The sequence below is a fragment of the Condylura cristata genome, unplaced genomic scaffold (assembly GCF_000260355.1).
Source record: "Condylura cristata isolate star-nosed mole 26May11 unplaced genomic scaffold, ConCri1.0 scaffold00030, whole genome shotgun sequence".
Taxonomy (NCBI): domain Eukaryota; kingdom Metazoa; phylum Chordata; class Mammalia; order Eulipotyphla; family Talpidae; genus Condylura; species Condylura cristata.
This window is the reverse complement of record NW_004567131.1, coordinates 23,063,813-23,085,871: the sequence shown is the minus strand read 5'-3', so window position 1 is coordinate 23,085,871 and position 22,059 is coordinate 23,063,813. Positions and strand designations below refer to the sequence as shown.

At 36.7% G+C, this 22,059-nt stretch overlaps 1 protein-coding gene across 4 annotated transcripts in view; it reads right to left on the bottom strand.

The window, feature by feature from the left end:
- The window catches only part of MLLT10 (myeloid/lymphoid or mixed-lineage leukemia (trithorax homolog, Drosophila); translocated to, 10), a 200,153-nt gene that overhangs the window by 142,719 nt on the left and 35,375 nt on the right, over positions 1-22,059 (bottom strand). For all 4 annotated transcript variants that reach the window (XM_004691296.2, XM_012731339.1, XM_012731340.1 and 1 more), the window contains 2 exons: positions 16,771-16,825; positions 740-849 (listed from right to left, as the gene is read on the bottom strand). In XM_004691296.2, the coding sequence (XP_004691353.1) occupies positions 740-849; positions 16,771-16,825 (165 nt within the window). The remainder of the gene's footprint in view (positions 1-739; positions 850-16,770; positions 16,826-22,059) is intronic.

Sequence of the window (22,059 nt, the reverse complement as noted above, 5' to 3'; positions counted from 1 at the left end):
CATCTCAGTTGTAATCCCCATGGGCTTCCCATCACCAAATCACCCATGTGCCATCACCATAGTCCAGTGCATTTCCCTCCTCCCACTGTTTTTGATCCCATTCCCCATTTCACCCCCATAAAATGTCTCTGGTATATAGTTGTTCATTATTATTATTTTCACCCGTGGTCCATTAATACTCCTGCTGTGAGTGAAACCATCCGATATTTTCCCTTTTTTTTCTAGCTTATTTCACTAAGCATGACCTTTTCCAGCTCCATCCATGTTGCTGCAAAAAGCATGTGTTTGTTTGTTTGTTTGTTTATTGTTGCTGAGTCATATTCCATTGTGTATATGTACCACATCTTTTTAATCCAGTCATCTACTTTTGGACATTTGAGCTGTTTCCATGTCTTTCCAATTGTAAATAAAGCAGCAATAAACATGGGGGTGCAAGTGTCTTTTTGAATCAGTGTTTTTGTGTCTAAAAAGGTCAGTAATTCTTAAAAGACAAATCCAAAAGATTAATATATCCTGTAAATGTTAGAATTAATACCAATGTTAGTATAAAAAGTAAAAACTTTCACCTATTTTTTACTCCTGTAACCTTAATACTAAAAATATTAATTTTTCAAATCCCTCAGGATTTGATGTGGTTCTTATAGTTTTTAATTAGTCTACAAGAATAAGTTAAAAATAATTCATATTTTCCATTTTTTAAACAAAAGACATGCAAACAGTAATAAGTTATCCATTTTACCTTATTATAACGATCATGTGGAACAGACTGTAAAACAATTGGTTCCATTGTAGAAACATTGGCAAACTGTACCTCTGGAATATACAGGGCACAAACCACATGAGCCCAACCTGAAAATAAAATAAATTATGTCATTGTCCAGTTTCAATAAAACTTCTTCAAAAATAAAATTAACATTCTAAAATGATCCCTTAAATGCCTACTGAAGTACACAATGAAACGTTAACAATTATTAATGATTACTTAATAGTACGTAAGAAGTCAAACCACTCCCGTTAAACCTTTCTCAATCACTTCTCCAGCTATTTTGCACACGACATAAAGAGATAAACTTTTTATTATTCTCTGGCACTTTTTTTAAAGAGCATATTAATATTCAAATCAAAACTACTCTTAGGACTCTCCCTGGTGGCACAATAGGTTAAAGCTCAACACTATCAAGCTATCTTCAGCTACTGCAGCAAGAGTTCCATCACCTCTGCCAGTGAGCTGACCCACATGGCGCAGCAGACCTCTCTTGTCCTGCCTGCCACTCCCCTCAGCAGTATACTTTGTCAGTCTGCCTGTTTTGTGCCCCACTCACTGTCTCTGGTGGACCTTGTCTCTGGTGGACCCTTTCACCCCTACCCCAAGCCTCTGGCCTGAACCCCAGTTGTTGTATGCATGAATAAATAAATCATTTTTTAAATGGTTTAAAAAAAGAACTACCACTGAGAAGCACTATAAATTTAGGAAATTTTGAACTTTTATAATTTTAATGCATATTTTAAACACAAGTATTAATAATATCCATTATTTTAATACTTTCACTAAACATCTAACAACTAATACCAAGTGTTAAATTTTTTAGTTTTAAAATATGACTGAGGGCATCAAAGAACTGATATATGATTGTGAGGAATTATGGAGACAAAATTAGAAAAGAATAGTCCAGGGATCACAGCTTTCCCTGCCCAGGGCATTTGTCTACTTCAGGTGAAAGGTATTTTTGACAAATACAGAAGACTGAAAGAAGAGGGATATGAGTTCACAGGAAAACGAGGGAGAGGGAACTAGTAAGGCCCTCACTCCCCTTTAGATGGACACTGAAGGGCTGTAAGTCTGAAGCAGTAATAAATAAAAGTATATGAGCCCTCAGAGACTGAGACTAGGGTTTGAGCAATTCAATCACTAAAATTTGATTCATGTAACCCTAAATTACAAGGGATCCAAACACCAGAGAGTATACATCCTCTCTGAAGGAAAACAATATCGCTGTGGCTACCAGTGATTTCTTCTGTTAGTTCATTTACATTTTCAGCACAATTAAAAAGTGCCAAACATATGTAAGATTACAACATGAATGAAAGTAGAAATAAAAAAAAAAAATCAAAGGAGTCTGCATTTTGGAAACTTAGACACCAACATAAAAATAGGTTCTCTTAGTATCAAATACATAAAACAGAAAATTAAAAATTTCTTCAAAGAACTAAAAGGAATAATAAAAGTTCTATAATGTAGAATTTAAATCAATGGAGAGGATTAATAATTTAGGCACAGGTTTAGACACGGATAAAGAGTTAGAGGGCAACAACAAAACAGGTCAGAACAAAATATGCAGAATTTTACTAAAAAATAAAAAAGTATGTGAAATACAAAAAGACAGGAGGTATGAACACAGTAAGCTGAAAACACATGTAATTACATGTGAAAAAGACATAAAGGCAGTATTTGAAGTAATACCCAAAATTACTCCAAAACAAAAGACAGTAAACTGTCAATGGAAAATTCAAAAATAAATAAATAGATAACCAGGGTTAGGAACTTCCCAGGTGGCCAGGTTAGGGGCCTTGCTAATGGTGCAGGGATTAAAGATAAGCAGATACTGCTTCCTAAGTTTGATCCCCAGCCAGGGAGCTAAACTAAACCCACATGGCACAGCATATCTCCTGTCTCACCTGCTGCTCCTCTCAGTGATATATTTCAGTAGATCTGCCTCTTCTCCCCATTCTGTCTATGGTGAATCCTCTCACCACCACCCACCACCACCACACACACTCTAGTCTAGATGAGACCCCAGTTCTTATATGCACAAATAAATAAAAATAAATCTTTAAAAAAAGATAGGCTGCATTAGAAAACAAATTAACAAATTTTTAAAAAATGAAATCATGCAACAATTATTCCCCAGAACCAATGAAATGAAATTAGAAACTATTAAAAGTGGAAAATGGAAAATTTACAACTATGTAAGATTAAACAACCACTGAGTCACAGAAGAAATGACGATAAGAGGGAACAGATAGTCAAAGGGTAGAATGCTTGTTGGGTCCCAGCCGGGATGAGCCTCCCCAACCATCCCCGGAGCTTAAGCACAAGATCATAATAGGAAGAAGACATCTTGCCACTTGTGTGAGTGGCTTAACTGATTAATATCCACCCTGATCCGCAGTAGCACATGTGAGGGAGATTTCCTCCTGCCCCCAGGCCAACATCCTGGGATTAAGGGTATAAAAGGGAGGCTGGAAAGGAGAGAGAACGTTTTGCTGCAACCATCTACATGTGCTGACTCTTCAACCTTGATGTCCCCCGCCGCAGACTCGTATCCCTGCCGTGCGGGTGCAGCAAATGCTTCCTTTTAAGGTGATGAAAACTTTAGAAATTAAAGAGATGGTATTTTCACAAGATAGGAAATGCTCTTAATACCACTGAGTTATTCAATGAAAACATTCAATTTTATGCTGTGTGAACAGCACATCATCTCAATTTGTGTGTGTGTGTGTGTGTGTGTGTGTACACGGATATACACATACATGCATATATCCACATATCCAGCACCCAAAAAAAGTATAATTAATGCACAATGTCTGGAATTCGGTAAGATTACCATACATGTACAGAAACAAAATCTATAATGAGAATAATTAATCATCAATTAACAATTTATATTTGTGGGGCCCTCCCTGGTGGTGCAACAGGTTAAAGCATAGCACTGTGAAGCTGTCCACAACCACCTCAGCATGAATTCTATTCACAGCCAAGGAGTTGACCTACAAGGTGCTGCAGACCTCTCCTGTCTCCCCTGCACTCTCCTCAGCAGTATATTTCAGTAGGCCCACCTGTTCTGCTCCCCACTTTGTCTATAGTGAATTCTCTCACCCCCCACAACTCTGTCCTGTACCCCAATTCTTATATGTATAAATATTTTTTTAAAAAAAGTGATATTTGCATCATTATCATCCTAAGTGATATATAGCTGACACTAAAAGACAGTTGTAACTCCATTCCATATGTGCAAAGTAAAGACACAAAAGATATTAAAAAGATCCATTTTAAACAGTAAACAAGTACTTAAGCAAGACTAATGATAACTCATTATGGTTTATAACAAAGATAAAAATAGACAATGATTACACAAAGACTATAAAAAGAGAATTGGGTGTGTAAGTATACCTATACTATATGTTCATCATATTATGTCAAGGATCTATGAATATCATTTGATGGTAGGACTGAACTAAGAAAATGAAGTATACTTTAAACCCTAAGACAATAACCAACATAACAAAACACAAATCTAAAAACACAGCAAAGAAAAAATGGAATCATAAGAAAAATCTCCCCAAAAAGACCATAACCAGAAAAACAGATGGTGCAAATAAAAAACAAGGATTAAGATGGCAGATTTAAATCTCACCATATCATTAATCACACAAAAGTGAAGTAAGCACTCCAATTATAAAACTCATTGTCAGAATGAAGAAAATGTAAGTGGTCAATAAGCATAAGACAGTACACTTAACATCATTAGTTAATACAAAAATAAACAACATTAGTTAATACAAAAACAAATCAAAACCAAAATGAAATATCATTTTACATCCTCCAAGATGCTAAAATCAAAGACAAGCATTAAAAGGTGGAAAAATAGAAGTACTGTACTAGTACTATAAATATGAAATGTTACATTTAAAAAGAAATTGGCAGATTCTCAAAAAAAAAAAAAAAAGGTAACACATGCCAAGAATTCTACTTTTAAGAATAAGCCAAAGTAAAATGTATCTGCAACAAAAATAGTATGAATGTTTAAAGCAGCATTTTTAACATAGCCAAAAAGAGGGAACAATCCAAATAGACATAGTGTTCAATGAATATACAAAATATGGTTAAAATTAGGACACCAGGGGCCTCCCTGGGGGCAAAAGGGGTTAAATAGCAGCACCATGAAGCTATCCAGCAGCCACTGCAGCACAAGTTCAATCCCCAGACAGGGAGGTGACCCAAATGTCACAGCAGACCTCCCCTGGAGTCTCACCCACGGCTCCCCTTAGCAGTGTATTTCAGTACATATGCCTGTTCTGCTACCCACTCTTGTCTCTGGTGAATCCTCTCCTTGACCCCCCAACCCCAACCTGCACCCACCTCTGACCAGTACCCCAGTTCTTGTATGCATAAATGAATAAATTTTTTAAAAAAGAAAATCACATGGCATGTTAAAGCAGTCAAAAGACATAGTCCATGATTCCATTTATACAAAATATCCATAACAAGCCAGTGGAAAGAATAGATAAAGGCTGCATAAGATGAAGGTGTTGCTGCTGGTGGGAATGCAAACTAGTACAACCCCTATGGAAAACTGTTTGGAGGTTGCTCAAACTGCTTAACATGGAGCTTCCCTATGACCCAGCAATCCCACTCCTAGATATCTACCCAAAAGACACAAAAATACTGATTGAAAAAGATACCTGTACCCCCATGTTTACTGCTGCTTTATTTACAATTGGAAAAACATGGAAGCAGCCCAAATGCCCAAAAGTAGATGACTGGATTAAAAAGATGTGGTACATATATACAATGGAATATTACTCAGCAACCAAAAAAGAGAAACATATGTCTTTGGCAGCAACTTGGATGGAGCTGAAAAAGATCATGCTTAGTGAGATAAGCCAGAAAGAGAAAGAAAAATACTGGATGGTTTCACTCATAGCAGAAGTATAATGGACCAGGCGAGAAAATATTAATAATGAACAGCCATATACCAGAGACATTTTGTGAGGGTGGAGTGGGGAATGGGATCAAAAATGGGAGGTGGGGGGGAAGGGAAGTGCACAGGACTATGGGTGATGGCATTCAGGTGATTCAGTGATGGGAAACCCATTGAGATGGAAAAAAAAAATGTACAAAATGATGTAAAAAATAACTATTATAAAAAAAATGATGAAGGTATTGAAAAGAAGTGGGAATGGTTACAAGGCATCCTTGCTTGTTTCCCATTCTTAGAGAAAAATCTTTCTGATGTTAGCGATGGACTTTTCATATACAGCTTTTACATATATGTTGAGGAAGTTTCCTTTTATTCTTGGTTTGATTAGATTGTTTATCACGAAAGGGTACTAGATTTTATCAAATGCTTTTTTTTGTTGTTGTTGCATCAATGGAAAAGATTGTCTGGGCTGTATGCTACAATATATTAATAGTGTGCATTAATTTCTTATGATAACATGTTCTTACACTCCAGGGATACATACTTCTTGGTCATTATATATGATCCTTTACATGAGCTATTCAACTTGGTTAGCTAATATTTTATTGAGAATTTTTTTATCAGGAACACTAGTCTATAATTATAATACTGCCCCTCTTTAAATTTAACCATTTGAGTCTTCCTTCTTTTTTCATAATGTAGCTAAGTTTACCAACTTTGTTTTCTCAAAAAACAACTTTTAATTGACTTCTTTTCCTATCCATTTCAGTGCTCTCAGCTCTAATTTTTGTAATTTCCTATTTTCTGCTCACTTTCAATTCATTTGTTCCGTGTCTAGTTTATTGAGGCATCAAGACAGAGTATCAATTTGAGATCTTTATATCACTTGCAAGTAAAAGGCAAAAGGAGGAAAAACCAAAGAATTCATAAAAACAGTTAAAGAAAGATTGGCAGGGGAGATTCACATAGTTTTGTAGACAACTGAAAAGACTTATCTTCCATTTACTGGGGAAGGGTAAGAATAGTGACTTGGTAGAGTATGGATGTCTATGTCAGTTTAAGGGTACCTACCATATAAGGAGATAATGTAAGGTAACTTGACATGTATGAGACTCCCAAGTTCTAGAAAGAAGGAATGGTTAGAGAGATAAATTTGTAGGCTTTCCATATATATCATAAATGTTTTCTAAAGCTATGATCATGTGTTTCATTCTGGAAATAAACTGCAAGGCCTACACCCTGAAACACTCTATTACTTACAAATTAATCTTTACAAGAGGAGAATCAAAAAAATAAAGGAGTGGTCAATAAATTTGGAAGAAAAGAATCAAATAAGTTCTCAAAGAAAAAAAGAACGGGAGTCCAGCAAGATGGTGACAGAGTAAAAACATTGGAGTTGCCTCCTCCAAACACACACAACAAAAACTGATGTAACCCAAAGCCTCCCAAAAAACCTCGGGGGAAAAATATAACTATCATTATATATAATAAGAACAAAGATCTGACAAAAGAGGTGAAACTTTAAGTAAACCTGTTTCAAGTGATAATCAGGCAGTACAACCCACAAAACAGAAAAGTAGATGCAGGGGCCTCCCTGGTGGTGCAGGGGCTAAAGTCAGCACTATCATCTATAGGCAGCTAATCCACATGGCACTTCTGTCTTGCCCACTGCTCCCCTCATCAAAGTATTTCAGTAGATCTGTCTGTTCTGCTCCCTACTGTCTCTGGTGACTACTCACCCATTCCCCACACCTCTGGCCTACACCCCAATTCTTATAAGCATAAATTTAAAAATATATAAATTTTGGGCCCTCCCTGGTGGCTCAGCGGGTTAAAGCGCTACATTAAGCTGCTAAAGTCACTTCCGCATGAGTTCGATTCCCACCTGCCCCGGAGGAGGAGATCCACATGGCAAGGCAGACCTCTCCTGACCGGCCGGCTACTCCCCTCAGCAGTGTACTTCATCTATCTGCCTGTTCTGCTCCCGGCTCTGTCTCTGGTGAATCCTCTCACCCTCCGCATCTCTGGCCTGTACCCCAGTTCTATGTGAATAAATAAATAAATAAATAAAATAAATTTTAAAGAAAAAAAAAGCATCTGTGGTGGTACTGAGCCCTCTATGGCTCAGTATACTTGACTCAGGCACATGCCAACAGTGGTAAAGAGATACAGGAGCAGACACTCAGAATGGAGGCTGCATTTCTGGAGAGCTGTCTAGGTTGAGGACACAGAGTTAGGACTACCAGCTTGAATGTGGGGCTCCTAAAACAGAATAGCTGTTGCCCAAATCAGGTTAGAGTATCTGTACTTCCATACAGAAGAGGCTACTACTGAATTACAAACTGAGAAATCTAAAACACCTGCCAATCTCCATAATGAAACGTTTCACAGCACAAAGTTCAAATTCATGAATCTACTGAAAGTGATCTTTTGATGCCTATTACCCTGGTCCTCTTTTGTACCTATTACCTTTTGCCAGTACCAGCTCTCAACTACTCCAACAGGTATGAAAACAACAACTGGAAATCTATCCCTACTAAAAACATACAAAACTGAAAAAGAGGAGACAGAAGAACACAGTGCAAATACCAGAACAAAAAAATTTGAAAGGCTCCCCAACTCAGTGGAGTTGGAGGCACGAGACTGCGCTAGCAACATTGATGACCTTAAATGACAGAGGATATAAAGCAACAGCATACAGACAAAGAAAATTAGGCAACTACATTCAGAAAAACTGGAGTTAAGCCATAGCTGATTTTAAAAATATAACTGAGGGTATCAACAGCATAAAGACAGAAACAGTGGAGAAAATAAATGAGCTCAAAAGAAAGAAAGATAAAGTAATGTAATGAGACAAAGATACCATATTATGACTAAGCATCTTACACAACAAGAAGAAATAGCACTCATAAATATATATGCACCAAAGACAGTATATATGGTACACAAACACAGTAACAGAAACAGAGATTTCAATAACATTATTAGTGGACCTGAATTCCTCAATTACAGTAATGGACAGATCAACAAGACAAAGGATAATCTTTTTTTTTTTTTTTTTAAGATTTACTTATTTATGCATATAGAACTGGGGTATATAGGCCAGAAGCTGCAGGGATGGAGAGAAGATTCACCCGAGACACAGAGGGGAGCAGAAGAGGCAGAATGAAGACGTACACTGCTAAGGAGAGCAGTGGGCGGGTCAGGAAAAGCCTGCTGGGCCATGTGGATCCCTTCCCTGTCCGGGGATAGAACTCGTGCTGAAGTTTCTGTGACAAACTTCCCAGTGCTGTGTTTTAATCCACTGCAACACCATTGAGGGCCCCAGTTAATATCTTTACATGAGAATCTAGAACATATAAGTCTAACAGACAACTATGGGGTATTTCATGCAAAACCTGCTGAAACAGATTGTTTTCAAGTACACATGGAACATTTTCATAAATGGACCATACCTTAGGACACAAAATCAAGTTATCAATAAAAACCACAATGATTGGGCCCTCCCTGGTGGCTGAACAGGTTAGATAAAAGCACTATGAAGTTAGTAGCAGCCACTTCAACACAAGTCCAATACCCCGCCAGGGAGGTGACCCACATGATGCTGCAGACCTCTCCTGTCTAGCCTGTGTTCCCTTAGCAGTGTATTTCAGTCAATCTGTCTGTTCTGTTCCCCACTCTGTCTCTGGTGAATCCTCTCACTCCCACCTGCCCCCCACACCTCTCTCTGGTCTGTACCCCAGTTCTTGAATGCATAAATAAAATATTTTTTAAAATAAAATAAAAGCCGGCCCTCCCTGGTGGCGCAGTGGGTTAAAGCACTGCACTGAGAATCTAAAGCAACTTCTGGATGAGTTCGATTCCCGTCTGCCCCGGAGGTGACCACATGGTATGGCAGACCTATCCTGACCCGCCCACTGCTCCCCTCAGCAGTGTACTCCGTCGATCTGCCTGTTCTGCTCCCCACTCTGTCTCTGGTGAAGCCTCTCACCGCCCCTGCATCTCTGGCCTGTACCCCAGTTCTGTATGTACAAATAAATATATCTTTAAAAAAATAAATAAATAAAATAAAATAAAAGCCACAAAGACTTAAATTATATCTAGTAAGTTCTCTGACCACAATGTCATAAAACTAGAAAGAGGAAAAAAGTGAATACATAGAGATTAAACAACATACTGCATAGCAGTTAGATAAAAAAGGAACTTAACAATTTAAAAAGGCAGAAATTTAAAAAAGTCTGACTAATGAAAATGGTAACACAAATGACCAGATTCTATGAGATGCAGCAAAAGCAGTGTTAAGTGGATGCAAGCCCATATAAAAAAATAACAAGAAAAATTCTAAGTAAACAACCTAATTTCACATCTGAAGGAACTTGAAAAGGAGGGGAAAAGTAAGATCTAGTTAGCAGAAGGAAGGAAATCTAAGAGTGCAAATAAACTAAACAGAGATCAAAAGATTAGCCTCAGCACCACACAAAAAAAGCCAATGAAAGTAAGAACTGATTCTTCAAGAAGATAAACAAAACAGATAAATCTCGCTAGCTAGGCTAACCAACAAAAGGAGATAATAAACATTAATATACAGAATCCCAAATGAGAGAGTGCTATGAATAACTTCATGCCAACAAATTTGATGGCCAATTTCGAGGTCAGCATAATCTACAAAGCCTAACTCAGAAAGATACACATGAAAGTGAACAAACTGATCAAAACGGACAAAAAAGAAAGAATAGTGAAGCAGTAATAAAAATCTTCTGAAAAACAAAAGCCCAGTTCACATGCAATAGTTTTACAAAATAATTCTACCATTTTAAAAGAACTAATGCCACTTGCTTAAATAGTTTTCAAAAACTAGGAACAATGCTCCCTCACACATTTTATAATGCCAATATTACCTTAATACCAAAACTAGACAAAAACAGCCAAGAAAGTTATAAACCAATTTCCCTTATGAACATCAATAAAAATTTTTCAACAAAATACTAGCAAATCAAATTCAACAGTGTATCAACGAGGATCAAGTAGGATCAAGTAGGATTTATCCCACATATGCAAACCTAGTTTAGTATACATAAATCAATCAATGTAATATATTCTATCAACAAATGTAGCCATCATATGTAAAAAGCATATGAGGTATCAAAGATGCACAGGAAGCACTTGATAAAATTCAGCACTCATTTATGATAAAAAATCTAATCAAGAAGGAACTAGAAAGAACCTTTTTCAATATAATATCACGAACAATATATCAACAGACAATATATCACTCAAGTTTAAAAACTTGAAAGTTTTCCCCAAAAGATTCAGTGCAAAAAATGATGTCCACTGTTTAGACTAAAGGTTTGGGCCAGAACTATTGCACAAGCACATGAAATAAAGGGGATTCAAGTAAAAAAAAAAAGTGAAACTATCACAATTTAGAGATGGTATGTTTTATACAAAAGTTTGTAAAGATTCCATTAAAAAGTCATTAGAACAACAAATGAATAAAACAAAGTAAGAGGCTATAAGATCAACATACAAAAAAATCCATTGCTTTTTAATATACAATGAACAAGAAGCAAAATAAAATAACTATAATTGTTTCAAAAAGAATATAGCAAAATCAACCTAAAGGCAAGAGAACTATACAACTAGAACTACAAAATGTTATTAAAGGACTTATATAGAGATATAAGGCGATGGATTTTAATACAATCAATATCAAAATTCCAGCATTATTTTTCAAAGAAACTGAGCACAAAATACTGAAATTCATACAGCACAAACACAATTCCACAAATTGGAAAAGCAACCCTAAGAAGTAAGGAAAGAAATGGAGTTATTTTATCTGACTTTGAAGTTTACTACAAAGTAACAGTATTAACAAATACTATTAGCATAAAAATAGATATGCAGACAATGGAACAGAGCCTATGTTCAGGAGGAAAAAAAATCCATTCATATATCCACACCTAATCTATGATTAAACAGCCATGACCATGATATAGGGGGATAACATGTCTCTTTAATGAATGGTGCTGGGAAAACTGGAAAGCTACACATGAAAGAATCAAGTTGTAATGCTTTTTTTTTTAACTTATTTTTTAATTTCTTTTTAAAGATTTTATTTATTTATGCATACAGAACTGGGGTACAGGTTAGAGGTGCAGGGACCGTTAGAGAATTCATCAGGCAGAGTGGAGAGCAGAATAGGCAGGTCAACGAAGTACACTGCTAAGGGGAGCAGCAGACAAGTCAGGAGAGGTCTGCCATGCCATGTGGATCACCCCCGGGGACCAGGATCCAACTCACGAACTCACACTGAAGTAGTCCAGCCAGCTTTGCAGTGCTGCATTCCAACCTGCTGCACCACCAGGAAGGCCCAAGTTGTAACACTTTCTAACACCATACACAAAAATAAATTCCAAGTGGATTAAATATTTAGAAATAAGCATGAAACAATCAAGTACATAAAAGAAAGCATTGGCAACATGTTGCCTGCTATCAACAATAAAGATATTTTTGATGACTTGACCCTAAAAGGAATTTAAAACTAAAACAGGATTACCTCAAGTTAAAAAGCTTCTATACAGCAAAAGAAAATGCAAAATTATTAAAATGACACCACATAAAAAGGCAGAATATCTAAGATACACAAAATAAACTCACACAATCAAAAAATCCAAGTAACCCAATTAACAAATGGGCAGTACATACAGATAATTCATCAGAGAGAAGACCCAGCACACCAAAAGACATACAAAAAAATGTTCATTCTTTACAACTGAGATGGGAAAAAAAGGCACAAAATGATGTAAAAATAAACATTATTTTTAAAAACATTAAAAATGATTCATATACTTTAGTTAACTATTTGTCATGTACAGTCAAAGAATTTGGGTTTTTTTTTCCAGAAATAAAGAAAAATTGCATCTAAATACAATGAGACATTTCAGTAAGTAGTTACTCAGTAACATCCTATTATACCAAAATAAAGTCTGGTTTATCCCATTTACTAGCAGTTTATATAAAAAAAAAAGTTCATTCTTCCATAAAACTGCATTACTGCATAAATATCTCTTGGCTCCAGCCAAAGCTAAGGAAAATAAGAGAAAGGGAGGGAGGGAGAGTGGGAGAAAGAGAGAAAGATCAATTTTAGCAGTTGGGGCTAATATCAAATAAGAGGAAGACTGAGAACTGAGTCAGTCACATGGAGGTCAGTGACTGCATGGTGGGGAAAAGTCTAAAGCTAACTCAAGTGAAAGAGATGAAATGTCATATATAGATATTATAGATAACCCAAAATAATTTAATGACAAATTTTTAGAAAATAAGTATATGCCCGGGCCTCCCTGATGGCACAAGGGGTTAAAGTACAGCACTATGATGCTGCAGCACAAGCACATGGCCAGGTAGAACTCTCCTTTCTCACCCACTGCTCCCCTCAGCAGTGTATTTCAGTCAGTCCTTCTGTTCTGCTTCCCACTCTGTCTCTGGTGAGTCCTCTCCCCTCTCCTCCAACAACCCCAACACACACACACTTCCTGTTCCTCTAGCCTGTACATCTTGTATGCACAAGTAAAATCTCAAAAAAAAAAGTAAATAAGCCATCACTTCTTCCTCAACACCCTTAATAATAAATTTTACATGTTTGACAATAGTAATTGTAAAAGACCTTACAATCATTTATTTACAAGGGATTTATATATAGGTTTGCCTAAAACATACACTCATTAGCAAACTGAAGTTCTTCTTCTAAAGGTTGATTATTTCTTTTTCTATTTCTTACTCTGCCCCTACCCAGACTTCAAATGTGTTAAATGCACTTACAATCCAGCTCAACCTTTCTTTTTATAGCTATTTTGGTTTCACACCATTCTAATCCATTTACCCAAAGCTGTCATAGTTATCAATCTAGGTAGAAACACGCTATTTCTCAGCTTCAAGGCTCCTCACAATCAACAGAATTAAATACATGGTTTGAAAAAAAGAAGGAAGAAAGCAGAAGTAAAGGAATAGGATGGGAAGGAGAAGGGAAGCTTTGGCTATTATCATCATTTGCACCCATTAGAAAGCATATCACTCAGAGTTAACAATCTAACTTCCCTACCTGGACCTTTATTACTTGCTCTCTGCCTATAATATCCCTTTTTAAAAAAAAAAAATTATTTATTTACGCATACAGAATTGGGGTACAAGCCAGAGACAGAATGGGGAGCACAACAGGCAGCTTGACGAGGGGAACAGGCGAACGGCTGGCAGGTCAGGAGAGGTCTGCCATGCTATGTGGATCACCTCCAGGGCAGAGATCAAACTCAGATTTTGAAGTGGCTGCAGCTAGCTTGCAGTGCTGTGTCATAACCTGTTGCACCATAAGGGCCCTAGGGCCCCATAATATCCCATTTTTAACACTCCCTACTACATTAAAACATTTACATTAGTAACTAAAACCTACAGAGTAGTTGAGACTGAAGAAAATAAAAGACTGAACTGAAAAATTCCTCTAAGCCTATAATCACGTAAGGAATACTTACACTAAAACTGGAACATATTTTCCAGCATGGTGAGTATTAAACTCTAAACAATACCAGTATCATCATTGTGCACAGGGTACACTGTGTGGTTTTACTACTTATCTAGAAATAAAATTAGCATCACTGTAACAAAATGTATCACTGGTTCCAAAATATAAAAACACAAATCCAGGCCCTCCCTGGTGGCGCAGTGGGTTAAAGCACAGCTCTAAGAAGCTTAAGCACCTTCCACATGAGTTCGATCCCCGCCTGCCCTGGAGGAGATCCACATGGCACGGCAGACCTCTCCTGACCCGCCCGCTGCTCCCCTCAGCAGTGTACTTCGTCGATCTGCCTGTTCTGCTCCCCACTCTGTTCCTGGTGAATCCTCTCACCCTCCGCATCTCTGGCCTGTAACCCAATTCTATATGAATAAATATATCTTAAAAAAAAATCCCACAAATCCATCTTTAACACCATTTAATGAGAATTTTTTAAATACAATCAAATTTACACTATGACAAAGATGGTATTCAACTCAGTGAGGGAAAGATGAACTGTTCAATAAATGTGATGGAACAAATGGTAACATTTTAGCATCTAGTAAAAAATAAAGGTAAATCCATACCTCAAATTGTATTACATGAACACATCCCAAACTTATCAAAGATTAAACTGTAAGGAAAAAGTACTAAAGGAAAATGTGAAAATTCTTTATAACTCTGAATTAGAGAAAGCCTTACTATGATTCCAACTACATAAAACAAATAAAAAACAAAATTATTAAATTCAACTACATAAAAAAAAAACTCCTGCATGGTAAAAAGTCCCATATGAAACTACTATCCAGGGGCCTCCCTGGTGGCACTACAGTTAAAGCACACCACTGCAAAGTTAGCCTCAACCATTTCAGCACTAGTTTAATCCCTGGCCAGGGAGCTGACCCACATGGTGCAGCAGACTTGTCCTTTCTTGCCCACTGCTCCCCTCAGCAATATACTTTGTGGATCTGCCTATCCTGTTCCCCACTCTGTCTCTGGTGAATCTTCTCACCACCCCTGTATCCCAGTTCTGTATGCATGAATGAATAAAAATAAAACACTTTAAAAAAAATATTATCAAGCTAGGCAAGAAATAGTTCAATTATTATCACAGAAAGTCAACATATGAGGAGTTCCTACAAAAATACCAACTAACCAGAAAGAAATAGATCCTGAAACCAAAAAAAAAAAAAAAGTGTATTAAAAGAGGAGAAAATACAAGTTACTCCTTAAAATATGAAAAGATGATCAACTTCACTCATCAGAAAAATGTAAAGTAACTGCTCTGTGGTACTATTTTTCACCTACCAGATTACCAAGGGTATAAAGAAGAATTTTTTTCCTTCATTATACTGGAAACATAAACTGGTTCAACCAGTAGGGAGAATAATTTGGGGATACATACCAAAGTTAACTGCAAATTGCTCTGACACAACAATCCAGTTCTGGGAATTAACAATTACAGATATATACTTGCAGATTAGCAAAATTACATATATACAAGCATTAGTAAAAGCATTAGTAAAAGTTCATCAACCAGCAACTGAGTACCTAATACACAGTAAAAAAAGAACGCTTTTACACTATAACAAAGATAATGTTTACAGAAAAATATTTATATATAACCTTCACCCAACTATATAAAAATTAAGAGGAAATCCATTTGTACATACAAAAGAAACTTAGAAGATGCAAGAAAGTAACAATAGCAATGATATCTGGTGTCAGTAAAGTTGTTAAAAAGTGGTAGATTGTAGATATAAGAGGAAAATTTTTTAATATTTTTAAATTTGGACAATGTGACTGTAGAGGATAATGTAAACATTCAATTTTATTGATGTATGCATGTATATGCTTAATCAAAGACATTCTGTTTTCCCTTTCATCTACTACTGTCATTATTCTATGCTATGCTAAAAAGGCTTTAAGAATTCCTTACCCAAAATGGAAAAATAGACTAGTAGTTATACCTCTACATTTATGAGTTTCATCTCTTAATTTTCACAGTATGCCGAGATTTTTAAAATACATATCTATAAAATTAAGAATGATATTGAGATGTAAAGAAATATAGTTTTCTCTGAGGAAAGTGATAAAGTTGGACGTTAAAAAGAAAAACACATATAGCTCACCAAAAACGCACATCAAAATTTAGAGACAGAAGTCATTATATCTTTATATGCAAGTAACAAAGAACCTTAGATTATTAAAATTAACATTCACCAGAAATATTTGTCTAGCAATACACAAAGAAAAATAAAGTTTAGAACTTCAGGGAAAAAAACTTATTTTTCCAAAAATGATTCCTAATCCATACTTAATTCAAAATGTTGTCATTCCACATTGAAAATACCACTCCCTGAGTTTCCCCACTACGTAGAAAAAGTATTTCAAAATATCCATAAATTACATTCAGTACTGTTAAAAATGTGTGAGTGGTAAACACTATTAACTGCCAGATGTTTCAAAACACACACCTAACTCCAGTTTTCAATACAATTATTGTTCAAAAATCTCTGCACTTACCCCCATTATCTGTTCTTTTTAAAGCTCCATCCTTATGAGGACACAGTTCACATCTCTATTAAAAAAAAAAGAAAGAAAGATTTTTCTGATTACTTAAGTGTAACATCTTCCCTTTAACTTCAAACCCATTGAAAACATGGTAGCAGCATTTTGTACTAGTTGCCACCTAACGTATTTTAGAACGTTCCTCACAAAGCAGTAATTCTTCAGTTGTCATCTTCCTAAAGAGCAACAGATAACAAATTTTAAAAAGTAAAATTTAACTCAAGTTGTAGAGTGTTGCCATTACTGTTTTTAAAAAAGATTTATGCATACATGCATGCAAGAACTAGGGTACAGGCCAGAGGTGCGGGGGAGAGGGCAAGAGAATGAGAATATTAATGTGACTCAATAATTATACAAATCATAAGCCATCGGATCCTATATTTCTTAAGGATAAACAAATCACTCTCCTGATTTTCCTATCATCACTTTGGCCATAGTCTTCTGAAACCTTTAAATATCGTAATTATTAGGTCTTAATTTAAGACTGCCTCATCTCATACTAAACACTAAGCAATCTCTTCCATTTTTCATACATCTATTACCAAAAATACTATCATCATATGATAAATTTTATCTTCTGTCCAGCTATGTTCTTGGGTACTTGCATGAACTTTCTATGATAACATATGCACTTTAAAGCTCTGTCCAAAAGTTATGACACCATTTGCTCTTCCTATAGTTTTTCCTATCTTTGTAGTGATAATCATCTACTGTTTAAACAAGTCAGTCACCCAGATATGATCCTTTTCATTGCTTCACCCTAATCCTTAACCTCAACATTTAAACAATCAAATTTTGCCCATTCCTCCTCCTAAATAGATTACCAGTATTTATATACTGCCAGAATTGATGACCTCTCTCTTCCTATACTATTTATAATCTTACTATGAGCCAATATCATCTTTCATCAGAACCACTTCAGCCATTTCCTAAATACTCTCTCCATATTTACTCCAACTCACCCCACCAAGCCAGAGTGAACCTCAAAAATGCAAATTCATAATATGTCATTATCCCACTTACAATCATTCAATGATTTCCCTACATGAACTATCCCCTATCTATCTTCACATTCTTTTTAACATTTCACTGTCTGGATAATATTGTCTTTTCTTCATTCAGTTCTACACATATTCCAAAGTCCATTCCACTTTGCAGTTCTAAGTGTGTGTGTGTGTGTGTTTTAAGATGTATTTATTATGCACAGAGAACTGGGGTACAGGTATGGTGAGAGAATTCACCAGAGACAGAGTGGGGAGCAAAACAGGCCAGCTGACGAAGTACACTGCTGAGGGGAGCAGTGGGTGGGTCAGAAGAGGTCTATCGTGCCATGTGGATCACCTCTGGTGCAGGAGTCAGACTCATGCTGAAGTGGCTTTAGCTTCTCAGTGCTGTGCTTTAACCTGTTTGCGCCACCAGGAAGGACCCTTGCACAAACGGGTTAAGTGTGTGGTTTCTTAATCTACTTTGAATACTGTCCTGCACCTGATAAGTGTCTTACAACTGAATGATTCATGCCTCAGGTCTTTGATTAAAGTCACTTCTTCAGAAATAGCGTCTCATAATTCCTACATTAGATTAGGTAACATATATGAATTATCTATATTTTCTTTCTTAATATATATTTCAGTCACAATTATTTATGCAATTATTCTCCTCTGACAGGTTATGAGAGTCTTATAATCTATTTCATTATTGTAGCCTTAGCCTCTATCACAGTCTCCAGATACAGGAACTCAAAAAATATAGGATCGGTGGATAAGAGCAGCAAAAACACAAGAACACTTGCTAAAAGGAAGACAAGAGTTTGGTTCTAAACTATACAGCCACATCTGTCACAGATAGAAACAATACTAAGTTACCTACTGAGAAACATTTGTAGAAACACAGAAGACCACTGAGCAGCATAGAGGCCATTACCCAGACAGTGAAAAATTTACATGAATCTTATGGCTACTCAAAATCTTAACTGCTAATAGCCTGCTGTTGACAGGAAATCTTGCCAACATATAAATAGTCATCTCACATGTATTTTGTGTTGACTCTCATTAAGTGGAAGTGAATCATCATAAAGGTTTTGATCTTGATATTCTTCATGTTGAGAAGACTGGGGGAATGGGAAAAAAGGGGAACAACCTTGCTGTGTCAAGGTGGCAGAGTTGGAAGAGGAAGCAAAGTTACACATTCAGTGTTAACTTTACAAAAATACATAGTAATTTCTGACATTCTGCTTTTTCATTTCTCTAAAAATATCTCCATACAGTGCCGTTTATTATCTACCATTTACTTTAGCTTGAGTGCCCAAATGACAAAGAGGTCATTGTCATAGAAGTCAAAGCAGTCTTGAATAATTAGAACCTTCCACCATATTGCCTAATGTCACTGTATTTTCTGACAGTGCCTCTACTATGTCTTCTTGGGTTCAGAAGTACTCATCTCTATTAAGTCATCTTTAGTTAATTCCTCTGATGTGATTTCTATCCAGGAATAGGCAGAATCATACAATTCAAATATATGTTATACAAGGGTCAACTGTATAGCTAAGTCTAATATTAAGACTACAAACCAGAGACAGACACTCCTTAGGATGACTAGGTGAAGGTAACTTTACCAATTGGGAAGGAGAAATTTTTCTATTAGCCCAATAAAACTTACCTAGCATTAATATAAAATTCAGTGTCTGAAAAACAATTTTAAAGTAAGAACTAAGGGTCCTCCCGGGCAGTGCAACAGGTTAAAGTGCAACACTATGAAGCTATCTGCAGCCACCAGCACAAGATCGATCCCTGGCCAGGGAAGTGACCCACTTCGTGTGGCAGACCTCTACTGTCCTGCCCTCTGGCCTGCTGCTCCCCTCAGCAGTGTATTTCAGCCAATCCACCTGTTCTGTTCCCCACTCTCTCTGGTGAATCCTCTCACCACCCTCAAACTCCCACATCTCTGGCCTATACCCCAATTCTTGCATGCATAAATAAATAAAATCTTTTAAAAATAAAATAAGGCCCTCCCTGGTGGCGCAGCGGGTTGAAGCACAGCACTGAGAATCCAAAAGCCGCTTCCGCATGAGTTTCATTCCCGCCTGCCCCGGAGGTGACCACATGGCGTGGCAGACCTCTCCTGACCCGCCCGCTGCTCCCCTCAGCAGTGTACTTCGTTGATCTGCCTGTTCTGCTCCCCGCTCTGTCTCTGGTGAAGCCTCTCGCCGCCCCTGAGCCTCTGGCCTGTACCCCAGTTCTGTATGCACAAATAAATAAATCTTAAAAATAAAATAAAATTAAAAGTAGATGCCAACAAATATAGGAAAATATTTAGCCTCACTTATACCCACAAAAATATGAATACAAAAATCACAAAGAAATAGTAGGCAATTGTGCCAGCAGAGCTTTTCCTAATAGGAAATCCCTAAGGTTCCAAGGATAGTAAATATACTTTCGATGGCAATCTAACAAAATAGTTTTGTAGGGAAATGATATGATTCAGTAAATATATTACAAGAAAAATACTGAATTTAATTACTTCACTCCTAGAGAGTCAAATAAATATGATAAAAACTATGTTAACTACTGATACTCAATATCATTTGCATATTATATATACTTTAATTTCAAGACATGAAAAATGTGTATGAAAATATTTCACGGGAGAACAAGGAGGCCTGAGGAAGCCACAGGGAGCAGCAAGCATGTGAGGAAGAAACCGTGCGCTTGTTTCCTGACCCTGTAACAGTTAAAGCAAATGTTTTGTAAGCCAACAATGGAGCAGTGATATTTAAATTAGCAAATGTATGCTTGGGTGCAAAGAAAGACTAAACCTTGAGCAGTAACTGATGGCGCCTACCAAGAAAGTGAAAGAAGGAAATAAGGGCATCTGGAAGGCAGGAAGAAGACAGGAGGAAAGAGAGGAAAAAGATCTTCAACTAGGCCATCCAAGCTCTTCTTTGGATGTTTTCACTAAAGCCAGCACTGACAGTACTGCTTCTGACCTTATTTCCCTACAGTTCAGTATCAGTGATAATAACAATGGCAACAGCAGCAACAAGCAAACATCATGTATTATGTGACACGTACAGTTCCAAGCACTTCACATACGCAAATTCATGTAACCCTCATGATCAATGAATAAAGCAATTACATTTAGTTTAAAAAAAATTCACATAGCTGTTATGGTATAAAATTTTTATATAGAAGAGTCAAACTATATAACCTTAAGGGAACTAATGCTATATTCAAAAAGATTTTAAATGAGCTTAAAAAATGCATAAATTCCTCTCTGTGAATATTAGGATTTTTCACATGGAAGAAGATAAGAGAACTGTATGAAGTCTGGTCATCCCCACATAGTGTAGAATATTTTTTCATCAGTTCTATGAGAATTTCACTATAAGTTTGCTGGAGGAGTGACAGAGGGACAATAAAAAAAAAATGCATAAATTCCATAAGGAAACACATAAATTAACAAGACCGAGGTCAGTTGATAGGGCTGAGTACACTTAACTTTCTTTCTGTTTTTTTAAAGCATCATAATCAAACATGCCACTATGCTTACTTAACCTAGTTCACAAATATAACCTGTAACTTCCCTTTTACTTTTCTGGTTCTTCTCTCCAGCTATGTTTTGTTTCCTGGTTTTTATTTATAACCTGTTTGAGACAGATTTAATAGTTATGGCCACTGCCACAGCTACTATTGTTGCTAGAATGACCACAGCCTTCCTGGTTTTGTGGCTTAGCAAAATACTACCTCCTCTACCACAGGGGCCAGCACTTATGCCTCCAAAATGTCCTCTTTTGGGGGGGGGGGGTCCAAAATTTGAACACTGATTGTATATAATTGGTCAAATCATGGTAGCTTTTACTACCTCCAAAACTGCTTTCACTACCACTTCCAAAGCCATCTCCACCTCCTTTTAGATATAGATATCATAGCTGCTAGTACCAGTATCCTGCTTTCTATAAAACCCTGTATTACCACTTCCACCAAAGACTCCACTTCTCTAGAGTAACCATAACCATGATCATTACCAAATCCACTGCCCTCATCCAGCTGCCACCAAAGTCACCTCAATCACTGAAGTTCCTTCCACAGCCAAAATTATCTTTCCCATCAAAACCACCTCTATAACCACTACCAAAGTTTCTAGAACCACAGGCTACCTCTTGCTGAAATACAGATTTCCTTACTTCACAGTTGTGGTTAGTCACAGAATGGCAATTCTCAGTGACAATCTTGTCTACTGAATCGTGGT